The sequence below is a fragment of the Esox lucius genome, chromosome 18 (genome assembly GCF_011004845.1).
Source record: "Esox lucius isolate fEsoLuc1 chromosome 18, fEsoLuc1.pri, whole genome shotgun sequence".
In the NCBI taxonomy this organism is placed as follows: Eukaryota; Metazoa; Chordata; class Actinopteri; order Esociformes; family Esocidae; genus Esox; species Esox lucius.
Window position 1 is genome coordinate 22,132,685 of NC_047586.1, and position 20,015 is coordinate 22,152,699.

The 20,015-nt window shown below is 40.9% G+C and overlaps 1 protein-coding gene across 1 annotated transcript; it reads right to left on the reverse strand.

The window, feature by feature from the left end:
- Positions 1–259: 259 nt before the first annotated feature.
- Positions 260–19,619, reverse strand: opn8b (opsin 8, group member b). The gene is made up of 4 exons (XM_010882164.3): positions 19,324–19,619; positions 7,426–7,719; positions 3,536–3,861; positions 260–1,698 (listed from the first exon to the last, which is right to left on the reverse strand). The coding sequence occupies exons 1-4, from the start codon at positions 19,391–19,393 to the stop codon at positions 1,339–1,341; spliced, it is 1,050 nt and encodes a 349-aa protein (XP_010880466.2). The 5' UTR covers positions 19,394–19,619; the 3' UTR covers positions 260–1,338.
- Positions 19,620–20,015: the final 396 nt, after the last annotated feature.

A 20,015-nucleotide genomic window follows, 5' to 3' on the forward strand; every position in this document is an offset into this window, starting at 1 on the left:
TTTGCTTCTTAACTTGCAGTAAATTACCTTTCCTCAATATGAGCACCACTAAAGAATTAACACATGGAGCTGGGTGCCCAATAACTCATTCTAACCAACTTTGGGTCCTTGAAAAGTACTACATGAATCTCATGTTTTATTATTAAAGCCAGTGACAATTTTTTTTTCCTGCCTTCTCCATTCACAATTTACAAATATCAGTTGTTGTGAATATCAAAATACATGTAAGAAGTCATAAAATTAAATTAAATTAGTTGTGCAAAACATTTTATTTCTACAACAATAAGTAGGATATACCCTTTTTTCACATTTTTCTTTAACTAAACAAAACCTCATTAAAAGGGGCATGCCAGATTTCAAAACTCTTCCATGGAAGGACACATGAGAATCCTTGATGAAAGTCAATTATTTTGCAGAGGAGAACACCATTCCCATTACCTACTTAATGAATTGGCCTGTAGATCACATATTGGTTTTCAGGTCACAGGGGAGGACAGAGAGAGAATTTAAGATACATTTTGACAGAATGACAAAACAAACTTTCATCAGTATAATCTTTTCCAAACATCATTGTTAGAATCACTATTAAAGAAGTACACAATCCAATGCAATGGTGAGTTTAAAATCATAATAATGTTTTGTTTCTTGGCCTACAACGTAAAAAAACAACATTAGGTCTCAATTTAATATAATACCAGTATAATGTAGGCTATTGTATTACAAAGGGCCATGGGGACAGAGTATCCGAGCACAAAAACATTGATTGTTAGCGATGTACCATGAAGGCCAAACCATTAGATTAGTGCTGTCTTTTTTTCACTTTTGTTTTCTGTCCACCCAACGTGAGCAACAAATCCTAAACTGAAGTTCCCAGTCTCTTAACAGAAATTTTGAGACTGGCTGGCAAGTAAAAATGTGATCACAAACTGTCATTTCTAAGAAACCACCCTGCCAACAATCCTGCAACTGTGGATAAAAACAACAAAATTATATCTAATCAAAACTCAATTACACAAATGTATAAATATAAAACATCCAAAATCTACACATCTCTCTCAAAACCTGGTTGACTGCCCATGCTACAGTAGCATCTTATAAACACAATTTATTATATTGCATTAAATTGAAGAAATCAAAGCCTGAACAAGTACCTGACATTGAGTTTTTGAATACACATGACCTTGGTTCAGTGACATGGGAAAGTGGATTTTGAAACAGGATATATACTGTAAGCAGGTACCAGATAAATCTGTTAGATTTTTTACCATTATTAGCATTCCAGTGCCTTTTCTAATGGCTATTGAAGTTCTGGAGTTCTTTCTTAATCTTCTGACTCTTCTAAAAGGATGATTTGTCTTCCTGTGCCCTTTCTACCTCTTTGTCACTGACCTTCTCCGTCTTGTCCAAACGACTACCATCACACACTAGGTAAATGACATTTTCCGAGATGTTGTTCGCTGGGTTGGAGGCATGGCAGGCATTGGCTCTACCACACAGCTGTTTCACCTCTCTTTTGAAAGTATTGCTGAAGATGTAGTAGATAAGGGGGTTATAGACTGTAGATGATTTTGCGAACAGACAGGGCAGCATGGACACCTCTGGGGGGATCAATTCACTGCTCCTGAAGACGGACCACAGGCTCACCATGGCGTAAGGTGACCATGCCACGATGAATCCCAGGCTAATCAGGACTGCTATCTGAAATGCAGAGATGACTGTGAGAAAGGGGAGCCAGAAAAACAGACTGAAAAATCCCTGTGCAAACCAGCTAAACATACAATACCATGGAGTCAAACTATTTTATTAATTAACAAAAGAAACAGAAGTTAAAAACAGCAAGCATTGAGCGGTTTGTTGTTCTCTTTTTATAATAAAATATGAATCTTTTTTTAAGTCCGAGCTGCACTCTTAGAATAATTGTTGAATTGAGTAAACCCGTAGACTGTCCAAAAAACCCACTGCTAATCAACAATTCATATTTGCACTTTTGGATAGTTGAGAGGTTCTTGAAGCAATCATGTAGCAAAGGGATTTTGAACTCTACTAGAGGTATGACTTAGTATACACATTCAGATTTATTTTTGGCAACGTGGGGCAGTCAGTGATATCATTCCTGTTCTGCTGCATTGTCATTAACTTCAAGGTTTTATACTAGTTTCAGTAAGGCTTGAGTCTAATATGTAATCAGATATTATTAAATTGTTTTGTATAATACAATTCTCAGTATGGTGAGGAATGTAAAAAGTCTGAAAAAACATTTCAAACCTGTATTTGTTCACTATTTGCATAATGACTCAATTATTCACAGCAATCAAGGTATTGTTTTGTTTCCATGGCAGTGGTTGGCACATTTCCAAATGATCCACTTTTTATCATGTGTGACACAAATCCCAACTCATGGGAGTGATGTTAAATATTTTATGGGACATCATGTTCAGTTATGTATAAGTACATTTGTTGAACTTCAATCAATTCTAGATACTTCTGAATTATTTGGAAATGATGTGCAAAAGTACTATCTTGTCCCATGACTTGACACATGACAGGGTTTTAACTTGGGTGACCTATTTCATTAATGTAACTTTCAGGTTATGCCTTTTCTGTATGTGGTATTCTTTGGTCAGACAACATTTAGCTCGATTGGTAGAGTGTTCAGCTTATATGTTTGATTCTTACTGGGGACCAGTGCGAGATGTATACACTCATTAATGAACGTTGCACTTTTTACCCACAATAACTGAATACTTTCCAAAGCACTATAATTAGCATACTTCTGACCTAGTCTAAAATCAAATAGACTCTGGATTTAGCCCAGAGAAATGTATTTATTATTCCAAATGGACTCTTAATATCTCACCCGGCACAGCCAGAAGAGGACTGGTCACCCCTCTGAGCCTGGGTCCTCTCTAGGTTTCTTCCTAAAATTCGACCTTCTTAGGGAGTTTTTCCTAGTCACTGAAATGTAACACTACTGTTGTTTGCTCCTTGGGGTTTAAGGCCGGGTGTCTCTGTAAAGCACTTTGTGACAACTGCTGTTGTAAAAAGGGCTTTATAAAAAAAAAAAAAATTATTGATAGCTTTTAAATACAGTACTGTCATGTAACCTTGTACATTGTGGGTATATACTGTCTTAAAATATGATTCTATTATATTGTTTTTTATACACGTCTCATTTGTGTTGACACCTTTTTCACCGATTTGGTTGTATTTTTTGTTTAAAAGAAACATGTTTTATGACATATTTACAATATGAAACTATTTTATTTAGCTTTAAAATTAACCCACTGAAACCACATTTAATGACATAAAAAGAGAAATGTGCACTAGTCCCTGTCAGCATATCATTCTTTAATTGAGATGTAGTGAATTATTTAGTTTTATTCAATAAAGTTATGATAATGTATTGAACGAAACGTCCAAACATGTTAATAGGCCTGGTAAATGTTCACACTGTAGTCCTTACATTTTTTTAAAAATAATTCAAACTAAGTTACCACTTATTATGAATTGAGCTCTGAGTCACCAAACCACTTACAGTGAGTAGGCGGCGGTGCATCTTGATGATGTTGGAGACCTGTTGGTTGTTATCCAGGGACCTGTAGGAAATGTAAAGCTTCACCACCAGTCCAAAGTAGCAAAAGAGGATAACAATGGAGGGTCCCAAGAAGTTGAAGGTGAAGAGGGAGATGACAAAGTAGAATCCTTCTTCCTTCATCTCTCCCCAGGCCAAGGTACAAGATATCCCAAAGGGCTCTGGACCATATCTGCCCCACCCTAGAAGAGGGAAACTGGCCCAGAGCAATGCGCAAAGCCATGTCCACAAACATAGTAGTTTTACAGATCTCCGGCTGATCTTCTCCTCTGAAGATAAACACACAGACAGGTATTGACTGAAAGGTTATAGTCCAAGAAAGAACAGAACAACCTGTATGTCGCAATTGGTAAAAACATGTTACCAGCAACTGCAATGCCTTTAGCTTCTATCCTACACCCACAAAAATTGTAAACCCTCACTTTATGTTGCTTTGGATATACACCGAAAAGCCATACCATTATGATCACCTGCCTAATATTGTGTAGGTCACCCTTTTGCCACCAAAACCGCCCTGACCTGTCGAGTCATGGACTCAACTAGACCTCTGAAGGTGTGTGTTACGCATGCAGGTATCCTGTATGTGTGTTTGTGTTTTTCCACAGGTGTCCTTTATGTTCCTGATTGTGCTCGTTTCCCACCTGGCAGTCATGAGTGCATCGCCTGACTGCGGCGGTGGACCAATCAGTGGACACCCCTCCTATTTGCACCACCTGTTCCTTATTCCATCACCCAATCGCATCACACATCCCTGGTTTAAAAACCCAGTCAGTTGGTTCTCCCAGAGAGACTCTTTTGCTTTACCCCACATGGACATAGACACTCTTGAGATACACACCCTTTTGGATAGACAGACACTTTGTTCATTCATACATCAGCACATACATCTCACTTTGTCCTGTTTCATGTGAGTATGTATTGCTATGGTGTTTTGTTTGGTGCTGTCTAGTCAATTGTTTGCTGTTTGCTGTTCAGTCCCTGTTCAACCAGTGTGTTTTGGTTGTCCCTGGGAAAAGTTTTTTTTGCAAGTCACCCATGGGCATACATAACCCCACTGTGTCTTTACACTACACTAATTTGCATGAGTTTTATGTTACGGGTCTCTGTGCCATCCACCCTAGACTGCTAGAGCCACAGGGTTTGTAACATAACGTGGGGGCTCATCCGGGATATCCCATTGATACCCATGCCACTCATGCAAATTGGTTTAATTGTCTAGTTCAGTGTTGAACTCTGCAGCCTGGACTGTGTGATCGGCTGGTTTAGTGTTCGGTATTTGTTGGCTCGTGTTGCTGGCTCATGATGGCTACTTTTGTTTTGATGCCTTTTTGACTAACCCCACATAGAAGGATTTTGATAGATGCCGTAAAGTGGATCTACATGCTCTGGCTGACCATTTTTCCATTCTCATACCGAAGATTTTAGTTAAAGCGGAGGTCAGAAAGGTTGTTAGATGTTCTGTTGGAGGAGCAGGTGCTTGTGTTGCCGCTGCCTGAGCCTGCTACTCCTGTTCAGGATGTGGCTGCTGCTCCTGTAAGCCCGTCCATGTCTGAGGACGAGGGCGAGGCCAAGGCTCCAGCCACATTGCCCTGTTTTGACCCACTCTCCCCGCTGTCAGGCAGTGTCGCCAGAAGGGATGTCCGTTCAACAAGGCTCCAAGTGGAGGCGGAAGAGAGAGCACAGATCAGGTGAGAGACTCTCCAGTTCGAGATGTGTAAACACGAACTCGAGGCCGAACAGGAGACATTTTGCTGTCTCTTCTGTCTAGTCTGGGTCATTTAACCGACAGACAGGGAGATGCAATTGAAAGGCTGTTACACAGTTTTCCTTGTTTTTTTGGTGATGTTCCTACATGCACAAATGTGTTAGAGCATGACATTAACGTTGGAACAGCTACCCCTATCAAGCAACACGCATACCAGGTCAACGCTTCCAAATGGAAGATAATGAAGGACGAAGTACATTAGTTGCTGGAGAATGACCTGGCTATGCCAAGTTCAATGCCAAGTCCAAGATCAAGTCCATGGAATTCTCTGTGCATTTTGGTTCCCAAACCTGATGGCACATCTAGGTTATGTAGGGATTATCGAAAGGTGAATGCTGTCACAGTGCCTGACTTGTGCCTGACTGGACGACTGTATTGACACTGTTGGTGCTGCTACTCATGTAACCAAGCTAGACATCTCACCCTTTTGTGACCCCAGACAACTTCCTGCAATACTCTGTCATGGCTTTTGGGATGCGAAATGCACCAGCCACCTTCCAACAGCTGGTTAACTCAGTGTTAGCTGGAGTCCCTAACTGTAGTGCCAACATTGATGACCTGATGGTCTGTTCAACAGAGTGGACAGATCATGTCCGTACAATCAGGATAGTGTGTGAATGTCTAGCAGCCGCTTCTCTTACCCTGAACTTGGTTTGAGTTTGGGAAAGCCACTGTTACATATCTTGGCAAACAGGTTGGCCAGGGTCAAGTGTGCCCTGTTGATGCCAAGGCCTCAGCTATTACTACCTTCACCGCACCTACTACCAGACGAGAGCTACTCCGTTTTTTAGGAATGGTTGGCTACTACCATAGTTTCTGCAAGAACTTCTCGGCTGTAGTTGCTCCGCTCATGGATTTGCTCAGTCCGACGAGAACTGAGCTGTGGTGTGGTATCTGGCACCAAGATCCTTTAAGTCCTGTAAATTGCAAGGTGGGGCCTCAACGTATCAGACCTTTTTGTCCAGCACATCACACAGATGCTCGATTGGATTGAGATCTGGGGAATTTGGAGGCCAAGTCAACAACTTGAACTCGTTCTTGTGTTCCTCAAACCAGTCCTGGACCATTTTTGCTTTGTGGCATGTCGCATTATCCTGCTGAAAGACGCCAATGACATCTGGGAATACCGCTGCCATGAAAGGGTGCATATGGTCTACAACAATGCTCAGCTAGGTGGTACGTGTCAAAGTAACATCCACATGAATGGCAGGACCCAAGGTTTCCCAGCAGAACATTGCCCAAAGCATCACACTGCTTCCGCCAGCATGCCTTCATCCCATAATGCATCCTGGTGCCATGTGTTCTCCAGGTAAGCAACACACATGCAGAAAATGTGATTCACCAGACCAGGCCACCTTCTTCCATTGCTCTGTGGTCCAGTTCTGATGCTCACATGCCCATTGTAAGCGCTTTTGGCAGTGGTCAGGGGTCAGCATGGGCACCCTGACTGGTCTAGCGGCTACGCAGCCCTATATGCAACAAACTGCAATGCACTGTGAGCTCTGACACCTTTCTATCAGTACCAGCATTAACTTTTTCAGCAATTTGAGCTACAGTAGCTCGTCTGTTGGATCGGACCACACGGGCCAGCCTTCGCTTCCCATGTACATCAATGAGCCTTGGCCCGCCCATGATCCTGTCGCCGGTTCACTGCTTTTCCTTCCTTGGACCACTTTCGATGGGTACTGACCACTACAGACAAGGAACACCCCACAAGGGCTGCAGTTTTGGAGATGCTCTGACCCAGTCATCTTGCCATCACAATTTGTCCCTTGTCAAAGTCGCTCAGATCCTTACGCTTGTCCATTTTTCAACTTTGAGGACAGAATGTTTACTTGCTGCCTAAAATATCCCACCCTATGACAGGTGCCACAGTTATTCACTTCACCTGTCAGTGGTCATAATGTTATGGCTGATCGGTGTGTCAGCTAACAAATTATTTGCAAACTACTATTTTTTGCATATTTTCCCAATACCTTCAAATTTAAAAGATTCACAAACATCCATACATTCTAATGATCCCCTCATGGATTCCTGTAGTACAACTAAATTTTCCCCACACACTCACTTGGAGAATGGAGACTGAGAGAGACTATGAAGCGAACAACGGCCATCATGGTCAGGGTCATCATGCTGGCCACGCCAAAGAAGAAGCCCACCAGACCGTAGTATTTGCATGTGCTGTCTCCTCCCAGCCAGCGATGGCTCCAGGCTGAGGCCACTGACAGAGGGTACATGAAAACAGCAGCTCCCAGGTCCGTTACCGCCAGGTTAACACTCAGCAGCTCTGGTGGCTTCATTTGAGACGACCTCTTAAAGGCCATGATCAGCACCAGCAGGTTTCCCACAATGGACAATACGGCTGTAGAGAGAGGGGAGGGAAAGAGATATGAGTAGGGAACAAGAAAGGGTGAGGAAGGAAAACATAAAGAGTATACTGAGAGAGGGAGAAAGAAAGACAGTAGAAGGGAGAAACTGAGAGAAAATAATTAGATACTGTATAGATGAGAGGGACTTCTCTGTAAATCCGTAATTTTTTCACTCTTTCGTTAACGGCAAAAACCTGGAAGCAATTATGGTTGACACTACTTTGTTCAGGGATGGAGCAATGTTTCACCATGTCAGTTCAGTTATTCAATATAACAAACTTCAGTTACTGATCAGCTGCTCTAGCCACTATGTTACTTTGCCATCCAAATCTCTCCCTGTTAATAATTTATTTAATTCACACCATTGAAACATGTCAAATATGAAATTATTCTTTTTGGTGAGCCAGCTCTTTTGGTTATTTTCACTTGAATGAACTGGTTCATTTGGTTCCTGAACGGCTTTTCATTTAAAATGCTTAAAGGTCTGGTAAACTTTCCTGGTTCTGTCCTTAAAGAGGCATTTCACTGTGGCGAGACCTTCTGTGCTATGTATCACGCCCAGAAGATTTCCAGGGTACCAAAAACCCCATAGTATTACATCACAATGTGGATTGAACGGCGAACAAAATCTGAAAAATAAATGTAATCATGTTTTGTTTAATGTTGCTAACCCTACATGTTAGTACACGCGGCTGAAATGGGTTTTCTCAGAAGGGTGGCAGGCTTCTCCCTTAGGGATAGGGTGAGAAGCTCAGCCATCCGAGAGGAACTCAGAGTAGAGTCGCTGCACCTTTGCGTCAAAAGGAGCCAGTTGAGGTGGTTCGGGCATCTGGTAAGGATGCCCCCAGGACGTCTCCCTAGGGAGGTGTTCCAGGCACGTCCAGCTGGGAGGAGACCTCGGGGTAGGCCCAGGACTAGGTGGAGAGATTATATTTTGACACTGGCCTGGGAACGCCTCAGGATCCCCCAGTCAGAGCTGGCAAATGTGGCTCGGGAAAGGGAAGTTTGGGGTCCCCTGCTGGAGCTGCTGCCCCCGCGACCTGATACCAGATAAGCGGATGAAGATGAGATGAGATGAACCCTACATGTGTTTGGGTCAATGTTGTTAACACATAGACTGAGTTTGGCTTTTTCATAGAGAAAGAAGCAGAAGGTTGCAATTTCCAGCAGGTGGAAGGAAATGTAATGTGCAAGTTAATGAAATAATGTTCAACAAACGCACTTAAGGTTAACCTGTACTTGTTTGTATCCTATTTTTACTCTGTCATATTCAAAGTAATATAGCCTATTGTCACATAAAAGGTAAAACCACACATAAATATCACTGCACCTACATACTGGAAGAAACAGCTAATCAGTGAAACATTAGCTAGTAGACTAATAATTTGTTTTAGTTAACTACATGTTGAATGTAAGACTCTTTCTGTAACTGAAAAAATATATATACAATAGTTTAAAAAAGTGTCCCCACCAATTTCCAAACCAAACCTATGCCCTTGGACAGACCCAAGACATCTGAATCTTGATAATCAGGGTTTTTGAATCGGAGTTCTCTCTCAGGCTGACATTAATTTAGCATTTTTTGGCCTTGCATTTTTTATTTCTGTGAGAGTATAGGAGGATCAAGTAATTTGTAAAAAACATTTATGTAATTCAAAATTCTCTGTGTTTTAAAGTTATTATCTTCATTTGTGTCAGATCCTGCATGCATCCCCTATTTTCTAAGATAGGTTATTCAAGTTGGGCAGGCCAGGGCTTATGGTATGGACCACATTGTGCTGACACTGCGGCCCAAAATAAAATGTCTAGATGGCCCAAAATACTAGGATGTTTAGTTGGGGGTGGGTGATTTATTGTAGCTATTGTCAGGTAAAATAGTGAGGATCTGTTCACACTACTGGTGTCCACTAGGGTTCTGGTCTAGCACCTCGTTATTCGCTTCCATATAGACATGGTTTGATGAGGTTGGTGTAGAGGAACTCAAGTGGCCTGCACACAGCCCTGACCTCAACCCAACTGAACACCCTTGGGATTAATTGCAACGGCAATTGCAAGCCAGACCTTTTTGTCCAACATCAGTGCCTGACCTCACGGTTGTCATAACTACAAATGAGGGGCTAACTCCATATTAAGGCCCATGGTTTTGGAATGGGTGTTCACATACGTTTGGCCATATAGTGGATCTGCTTGGACGTCAGCCCGCCACCGTAGTCTCAGCTTTTACAAGACAAAGCTGCTCTTCGAGAGGGGAAAGCAGTATCTGAAGGTTTATGCTCCACAACACTCGTAGAGTACAAATAACTTCTGCAATAATTGTTGGTAGGGCTCTTTGCTTGTGCGATTACCTCCTAAACCGTATCCAGAATGCAGCAGCCCTCATGGTGTTCAACCTGTCCAAGTTCTCCTAAGTCATCCCACTCCACTGACTACTACACTGGTATCTAGTTGAAACTGTCATCCTCTTCAGCACCATGCAGTTTGCCTATGGATCAGTAAAGAGAACATCGCTGCTCTACATTCAGACATTTCTCAAGCCTTATATCACCCCCAAGCCCTTCGGTCTTCCAACTCTGGGCTCTTGGTTTTCCCACACCTACGGGACAGCAGCTCCCCATCTGCCCAGTCAAAACTCTTCTCTGTCATTACACCCCTTAATAAAACACTAAGGCTTGTGAGTCATTGCTGTATAATGATTGGCTTGTTCATTAGCCACCAACATCCAAACAACCAGTTTTATTAATTAATATCTGCTTTATGGGTCATATGAGAGCTCAAAAATCATTAAGTTATTATTTCTATGACCTTTACTGTAAAGACTCCTGGCCAGGTTGAAACAGTGCATACAGTTATTTAATATTTGTCGCGTGTATCAAAGTGCTGTATATATGAGCATGGACATACACTGTGATACCCAGAGAGAAGGGAGAGAGAGGAGGTGGACGGACGTGGCTTGAAGAGCCTGAGGTGGTGCTTCCAGCTCAAGTTCTTCTGTAAACCTGAGGTAATCGTATTCCATGAGGATGAGGAAAATGTACTGGACAGTCACCTCCGGGAGAAGTGTGTGTGTGTGTGTGTGTGTGCATGATATTTCTGTGGATATACAATCTCACATGTCGAGTCAATATTTTCATGTTTATTTTCCAGGGAGTGAAATTAAAAATAGTTGTATTTGAAGTGAAAATGCAAAAAAAGTCTTAGTAAGTAATCTAGCATTGATCTTGTTAAACTGTACACTGACCAAACAGCCGGCGGAATTTGCAAACTGGCACAAGTGAACTATTTCCTATAGCCACCATACACAGCTTCTGTCCTTCGGCAATTATGTCATCATGGTGGGAATGAACTTTAACCTCCAGAAGCAACGTAAGGGTGAAATCCCGATGATCAACCACACATCTTGGAACGTCAGGGTCATTCATCAGGGTCATTCATCAGGGTCATTCATCAGGGTCATTCATCAGGGTCATTCATCAGGGTCATTCATCAGGGTCATTCATCAGGGTCATTCATGCTCTCCAACATTGGAATCAATAGTTCCCACTCGTTGCAACAAAAGCATTCTGTTTGGGTTGGTTTTAGATTGCACGATCCACAGCTACACCACCGTCCTCTGGACTTTCTGGGCAAGGGTTGGGATTAACTGGTTCACTATCTTCCCCATTGACCACTGCAGTGCTAGCCTCTATTTTGGTCAATTCATCCTCTGTGTATTCTCGTTCGCACAAGTAAGGTCCTATCCCCCGGAAAAAGTGTTCCTTCTGGTCGTACTCAGAGTCAGATATGATACATATGTATTTTCCTTTGTCTCTCAAGCAAATAAACTTTGACCGTCCTTTGGAGAATATCAACGGCGAAATAGGTAACTTGTTTTCTGGTTAGCAAATACTAACTTTTGTTTACTGTGACGTATACACATCCTCTTCCCGAAAGAATGCGCGGATTGATGCAATTCTGAACAAAACTGACTGGTTAACACAGGAAGAACCTGTTTATTTGAAATGACAATTATATGGTGAAACGTACAAATGATTTCGCCAGACTAGCTAGGAACAGGAGGAGGAAGGAAGGTGGCTGTTCACAGTCCCTCAGGAGCAGAATTTGTTTAGGCACGCACAATCCTCCATGCACACATCATTTTGGATAAAGAAACAACAACAATGTTGTCCCTCAAAGGCATGTGCCAACCTCCAGATTCAGCCCCATAGACTATAACATATTTATGAGACATGAGTTAAAGGGACAAAATTGGCTATTTTTTTTAAATATAATAAAATATAACCAATGTCTCTTCAGCTCATGTGCATCCCTCAGCATACAGACACATTCAATACGTGTTCATTTGACATCTATATTCTTAGAAAAAAATCTGAACAGATACCCAAATGTATACTTTATAAAATGTCCATGTTTAATTTATATGCGATTGGATACCAGTGAGAATACCTTTGAGGAGATTTTGGGGAAATTCAGTTGAAATTGTGTTAAAGGGACATTTAACCCAGAGGCATTATGTTTGAGAGATTTCGAGATCAATGAGATTTGTTTCACACATAACTGGCCAGAATGAGCTCAGAAATGGGATAGGCTAATGAAGATAATTTGAGAGACAGTGAAAACAACACTTCTCCTGCCAATAATTTTGGGAAAAGCATTGAAATACTGATTGAAGAATGTATTTACTAATTGCATATCCCAAAGATTTTATCAGAACTAAGACGGCAAATAAGTAAATTCTATTGATTGGTGCCTTGCTTATTGTAAAAAAAAAAGCCGCTGTAGGAATTGACATACAGCTTATTTTGGGTACTGCAGGTTTAGAATACTTACTGTACAACACTTACTATAGGTTTAAGCTAAGTATTGAGATCTGCGGCTGGCAATCATTACACAAAACACAGAGTAGCAACTTTTTTTTAAAGTAGATATAGCTACTGTTGTTAGCTACTGCAAGTATACTACAACACTGGAGCCTAATCGTGCTTGATAGGATCTGTTTACTGTATAGTGTACAGGACATGAGCAGAATTATTTTTATTGGCCTTTAAACAGCTTAAACAAACACAAATTCGACTACTTTAATGTAATTCTGATTTGTTACTGAAAAGAAGTAGAACAACAAATGACGTTGTTCAAAGAACTCATGACAGAGCATGATTTGACTTGTAAAAATGAAATTATAATTGGAGAAGAATGTAAAAGTTGTTTCTACAGGTAAACGTGATATTGTGTTTTTGCTTTAGCACAACTTAGATAACAAAAAGCACAACATAAGAAATATTTTCTAAGATCTGTTATATGAAAATTGTCCATTAATATATTGTATAATTTAGGAATTCTGACATTATACACCGATCAGTCATAACATGATGACCACTGACAGGTGAAGTGAATAACTCTGATAATCTCCTTTTCATGGCACCTGTCAGTGGGTGGGATATATTAGGTAGCAAGTGAACATTCTGTCCTCAAAGTTGATGTGTTAGAAGCAGGAAAAATGGGTAAGCATAAGGATCTGAGCTACTTTGACAAGGGCCAAATTGTGATGGCTAGATGACTGGGTCAGAGCATCTCCAGAACAGCAGCTCTTGTGGGGTGCTCCCTGTCTGCAGTGGTCAGTACCTATCCAAAGTGGACCAAGGAAAGAAAAGCGGTGAACCGGCGACAGGGTCATGGGCTCACTGATGCATGTGGGGAGCAAAGGCTGGCCTGTGTGGTCCAATCCAACAGATGAGCTATTGTAGCTCAAATTGCTGAAAAGGTTAATGCTGACTGCAGACCAGTCAGGGTACCCATGCTGACCCTTGACCACTGCCAAAAACGCTTACAATGGGCATGTTAGCATCTTCAGAGGTCTAGTGGAGTCCATGCCCCGATGGGTCAGGGTTGTTTTGGTGGCAAAAGGGGGACCTACACAATATTAGGCAGGTGGTCATAATGTTATGGCTGATCAGTGTACATAAACAGAAAAAAACATACCTTAAGTAATGAATAAGTGATTATTAGTAAACTCATGACCAAACAAGACTACATGAATGTGACTGGTTGAAAAACCTGCTGGAGTGTTTAGTGTACCCTCATAAACCAGTGACTATTAAGCCAGGCAAGATGGGCTCTAACATAAAGGTAGTTACAGATGCTACATGTTCACCACAAATGTCATATTTTTCAATACTAGGATAGGATGTTTAGGTCATCTTTGTAATACGTGGGACAATGTTTAATTTGAGAGATTTTACCGACACTTTGTGCAGGAAGCAGAAACAGACGGACCCAGTTCCTTACCCTCATGCCATCTCTTAAAACAGGGGTCTCCAAACCATTCCACGGAGGGCCATGTGTCTGCTGGTTTTTGGTTTTTCCTATAAATTGGTTCCCAGTTCACACTTAAGAAACCAGGTGAGGGTAGAAACTAACCAATTAGTAACCTAATTAGTCAATCTAATACAAGGAGAGAGCGAAAACCTGCAGACACTCGGCCCTCCGTGGAATAGTTTGGAGACCCCTGTCTTAAAACATTGTCTAACAGACTCTGTTAGACAGAGGGGTTTCAGGCTGGGTGTTTTGTAAAAGCACTTTATGACAACAGCTGATGTAATAAGGGCTTTATAAATAAATTTGTTTGACTGATTGATTGTCAAAGAAAAAAACACCTCTAAATTACATTAGGGACAGAAGTATAACGGTGCCTGACTTCAGTTGGGGCCGAGCTGCCAAAGACCTATGAATGAGAGAAGTGAAGAGGGCTTGTCTCCACCACATGCCCAAGAGGAAATGTAAAATGCAAAGAACAAAAGCCCTTTTTCTGCTTACCCAAACGATATTCCCCTGATTTAAACATTCTATCATGGATATATGGACTCTATTAGACTTCCTTCCCAAATATGCATCTAGACTGACTGAAAGGTAACAATCTCACTGTGACATGGACAGTCACACACAAATAAACATACACTCACCTAAAGGATTATTAGGAACACCTGTTCAATTTCTCATTAATGCAATCATCTCATCAACCAATCACATGGCAGTTGCTTAAATGCATTTAGGGGTGTGGTCCTGGTGAAGACAATCTCCTGAACTCCAAACTGAATGTCAGAATGGGAAAGAAAGGTGATTTAAGCAATTTAGAGCGTGGCATGGTTGTTGGTGCCAGACGGGCCGGTCTGAGTATTTCACAATCTGCTCAATTACTGGGATTTTCACGCACAACCATTTCTAGGGTTTACAAAGAATGGTGTGAAAAGGGAAAAACATCCAGTATGCGGCAGTCCTGTGGGCAAAAATGCCTTGTTGATGCTAGAGGTCAGAGGAGAATGGGCCGAGTGATTCAAGCTGATAGAAGAGCAACATTGACTGAAATAACCCCTCATTACAACCAAGGTATGCAGCAAAGCATTTGTGAAGCCACAACACGCACAACCTTGAGGCGGATGGGCTACAACAGCAGAAGACCCCACCGGGTACCACTCATCTCCACTACAAATAGGAAAAAGAGGCTACAATTTGCACAAGCTCACTAAAATTGGACAGTTGAAGACTGGAAGAATGTTGCCTGGTCTGATGAGTCTCAATTTCTGTTGAGACATTCAGATGGTAGAGTCAGAATTTGGCGTAAACAGAATGAGAACATGGATCCATCATGCCTTGTTACCACTGTGCAGGCTGGTGGTGGTGGTGTAATGGTGTGGGGGATGTTTTCTTGGCACACTTTAGGCCCATTAGTGCCAATTGGGCATTGTTTAAATGCCACGGCCTACCTGAGCATTGTTTCTGACCATGTCCATCCCTTTATGACCAACATGTACCCAACCTCTGATGGCTACTTCCAGCAGGATAATGCACCATGTCACAAAGCTGGAATCATTTCAAATTGGTTTCTTGAACATGACAATGAGTTCACTGTACTGAAATGGCCCCCACAGTCACCAGATCTCAACCCAATAGAGCATCTTTGGGATGTGGTGAAACGGGAGCTTCGTGCCCTGGATGTGCATCCCACAAATCTCCATCAACTGCAAGATGCTATCCTATCAATATGGGCCAACATTTCAAAAGAATGCTTTCAGCACCTTGTTGAATCAATGCCACGTAGAATTAAGGCAGTTCTGAAGGCGAAAGGGGGTCATTAGTATGGTGTTCCTAATAATCCTTTAGGTGAGTGTACATTAATTTTCAGACTGATTTCTACTTGTGATTCCTGTGCAGATGTCCAAGGTCCTGTCAGCGTTCTCATTCTCCATTCTCTCTTTCTTTCCATCTTCCTCATCCTAGCCAGACATGTTCTTGTTCTTTTGAACAGCATGCAGACAGGTGGAATTGCGCACACCCACACAGACACACATATTACAAATCTAGTGAAGTATGAACACACACATTTCCACTATTTTAAAGCCAAATTGGGTTACATTGAAAACATGTTCTAGAGGAAATATAACTGTGCTTTTAAATTGCTGTGTGCGGCCACCATTGCATTGCTCTTGAAACAACTATATGAATGTTATATGAATTGTTACTGTTATACGTTAAGGCTGTCCGTGAGTGAGACAGACTAGGGGTTTAACAGATGCATCAACTTCAGAAAACACTTGTGACTTCAATGATGCAATTCATGGTCCAATTTTAATTAATACAAATCAAATATACAAATCCCTCCATACCTTTCAAAAAAAAATAAGTACTATTGAACATGTCATGCAAGCGGTATTTGTTTTGTATTTGTATTGTGTCTTGACATCAGACATAAACAAATGCATGTGTCCTAACTATTGTTTTATGTGATATTGCACATTATGTGTGGTGCATTATGGACTTCCTTTGCTAGCGTAGACTGCATCATTGCCAACTTGCTGGAAAAGACCCCTGGAGGGTCTAATTAGCCCCTACACCTTTGATAATTTTTGCTCCCTCCCTCAATGTTGGGACACTTGGAAATGGTGGAGCCAAGCATGATCAGGCTGAAGGATGCAGAAGATGGTGTGGAGTTAAAGAAGCTCCAATTTGGAAATTAGCAAATGAGTCATTGAGTCAGTGATTCAGTAAGTGATCTGAATGGGTCAGTCCGTGAAATTCAAACCAACCACTATACCATGTGCACGGAATGCCGTCCATGGTCACGTGCTGCTGATAAAACTCACAGGGTGACTTCTAAGTGGAGTGGATAGGAGTTTATTAAAGGGGTTATTCTGAGTGGATAGGAGTTTATTAAAGGGGTTATTCTGAGTGGATAGGAGTTTGTTAAAGTGGATATTCTGAGTGGATAGGAGTTTATTAAAGGTGTTATTCTGAGTGGATAGGAGTTTATTAAAGTGGTTATTCTGAGTGGATAGGAGTTTGTTAAAGTGGATATTCTGAGTGGATAGGAGTTTATTAAAGTGGATATTCTGAGTGGATAGGAGTTTATTAAAGTGGATATTCTGAGTGGATAGGAGTTTATTAAAGTGGTTATTCTGAGTGGATAGAAGTTTATTAAAGTAGATATTCTGAGGGGATAGGAGTTTATTAAAGTGGATATTCTGAGGGGATAGGAGTTTACTAAAGTGGATATTCTGAGTGGATAGAAGTTTATTAAAGTGGATATTCTGAGTGGATAGGAGTTTATTAAAGTGGATATTCTGAGTGGATAGGAGTTTGTTAAAGTGGATATTCTGAGTGGATAGGAGTTTAATAAACACATGATCTTTGATACATGCTGGTGACGTGAATGCACAGCCTAGTTCAGATTTAATGAATATAAAGCACATTTATAAATTCCTTCAATACTTTTAGAAGCCATTAACCTCATTAACAACTGAGTGACTATTTTAGGAGGTATTTTGTTTGTATATGTTTCAAGTCTGAAAAGCAGAAGTAAACAGATGCACGTGTCATATAAATTGCAAAACCTCAAACATGACATAGCGCCTGATGGGATTCCACACGAGGTGGCTGTGTTATTGAACTCAAGCAGGAAAAAACCACAGGAGGGTCTAATTAGCCTCTAAACCCTTGATCATTTTCTCTGTAATTGGGAAAGTAGTGCAAATGGCAGAGGTGCACATGAATGCACCAGCGGGGGCAGAGGGTGGTGTGGAGGAATAAGGGGTTCATTTAGCATTCAGAAAGTGATTGAGTCAGTGAGTGTGTGAGTGAGTTAAGCAGACTTGTAGGAATATGTTTAGAGTGTTGTAGGCATATCAAGCAGCTGAGGAACAATGTGAGAAAGAATCATTATTCAATGGCCAGCATGCACACACCTCATGACAACTGACACATAATTATCAATTGTGCACATTTTGTGCATGTTTAGACTAGTTTTCAGGCATTGTGGGCAAAGTTGAGCAAGTGACCAGTGAACATCCTATACAGAAAAAATATAAGCTTTTTAAAAAGTTATACTGATCATGTGTGTGAAAAATACCTTTTCAAACAAAACCTTTCATAAGGTATTGGGTGACATTTAACAGAAATCCAGAAACTCAGGGCAACCTAGCAACCTAGAAATTAAAGATAAAAAGTATCTTTAATTTCTAACCATAAATTTCATTTTAAACTGTAGACGTTTTCAAGTTTACCCTACCTAGCTATAGAAATCCATCACATCTGGACGAATACTGACGTTGTAGCCAATCAATGACGTTGTAACAAGCAATTTTCATGCACAGTCGTGCGCGCCCGCCGAACGTACTCACCCACAAAAGGCGAAACACTAGGTCTGGCAAGGATTTCTGCCTTAAAGCCGTGTACACTGATATGTGTCTGTATTTATTTGCTTGTTTGTGAAGTAGAGAATATTACAGTGTGTGCTACAATATAAACGTAAGTAATGAGACAGTATAAAGAGTATAACACTTAAAAGAATAATAGACATGTTTCTCAATCGTATGATCCTATATAAGAATACTGTAGACTACTCTAAGTCATGGCAACTTGAATGATAATAATATGCAGAAAACATCTCCATAAAAACTTAGTAGCCTAATAATCACGTTTTTCAGTTGATTAGCAGAGTACGCTAAAACAAATTGATGGATTAACGCGTTCTGTTAAAAGGGATGTCCAGGACACATTTTACAATAATTTACACTCAATTAATAATGTTGTCCACTGACCCCCATGAGATACAAAAATCTCTCAAACATGGTTTTCACAGTGTTTGTTTGAAATAGACTACAATTCACAGTTATTCGTACATTTTAAAAATACAGGTAAAATGTATTTTTACCCAAACAGGTTAATGTTAATAAAGGGAAATTGTGTAAACGTCAGCCTTTAATTCACTTTTTTTTGTCGTTGCTTTTTCAGGCAGGAATATTTCAGCTATGTCAAATTAGAAAAGTATTTCCTTATTTGGTTTCTGATGGAATAAGATGGTGGAACTAAATTCAATATGCATTTAAGTCTGATTATGCTTGAATAATCAAACCAACATTTATTGTAGGCTTACACCAATACCAGATTGTCCCTATTGGCAAAATAAGGTATAGGTTAATTTAGATGATCTGCTCCTTATAAACTATTAACTATAATCTTATCAACATATAAACTATTAATAAAACATGATAGGTATGTTTTTGAACCGCAGCCAATTAAAAGTTAGTGACTGAATAAAACGCGCTTACCTATTACTAACAGCAATGCACCGGCTACAAAATCCACCGCAGGTGATAGCTTAGACGAGTAAATATCCATCTGGGAGATTAAGTTATAGATTTTAAGCCGCAAATCCAACCAACAGCTCAAAGGAATAAAAAAAATGCGTTTTCAAGCTTTGCTAACATTGGGATGTAAAGACGCAGAGACACACGCAAATATATTGTGGATTACTTTCAAAACCATCTGACTTCAAGTATCCTGACTAAAATCCTGTTAACTATAGATGCGCGGTGAGAGCGCGGAGTAGCGCGTTTAGGTGAAGTTGACACCACTCCCAACCAAGTCAGTGAGCGACTGTGTTGAAATGGGTGGGCTCGGTTTTTGAACACCTCTGCTGCCCATGTGTAAATCAAACGCTGGTTTCTTGCTTGTGGAGCGTTGCTGCATAGTAAACATCTCACATAACAAAACTCACATACCACTGTGCAGATGATAAAATTATGCGTGTATTGGAGGTATAGAGGCCCATGAAGCAAAGTGCATTAAAGATAGTTAGTCACATTCATAGTTTACCCAAAACTGCCAGGGTCAAACAAAGACAATACATTTTGCAAGGCATTAAAAACGTCAGCCCACATCAATCCAAACAATGCAAATTCACCCCCCCAACCCCTCTCATCACCAGGCTGGCCACCATTAATACACACCCCATCCCCAC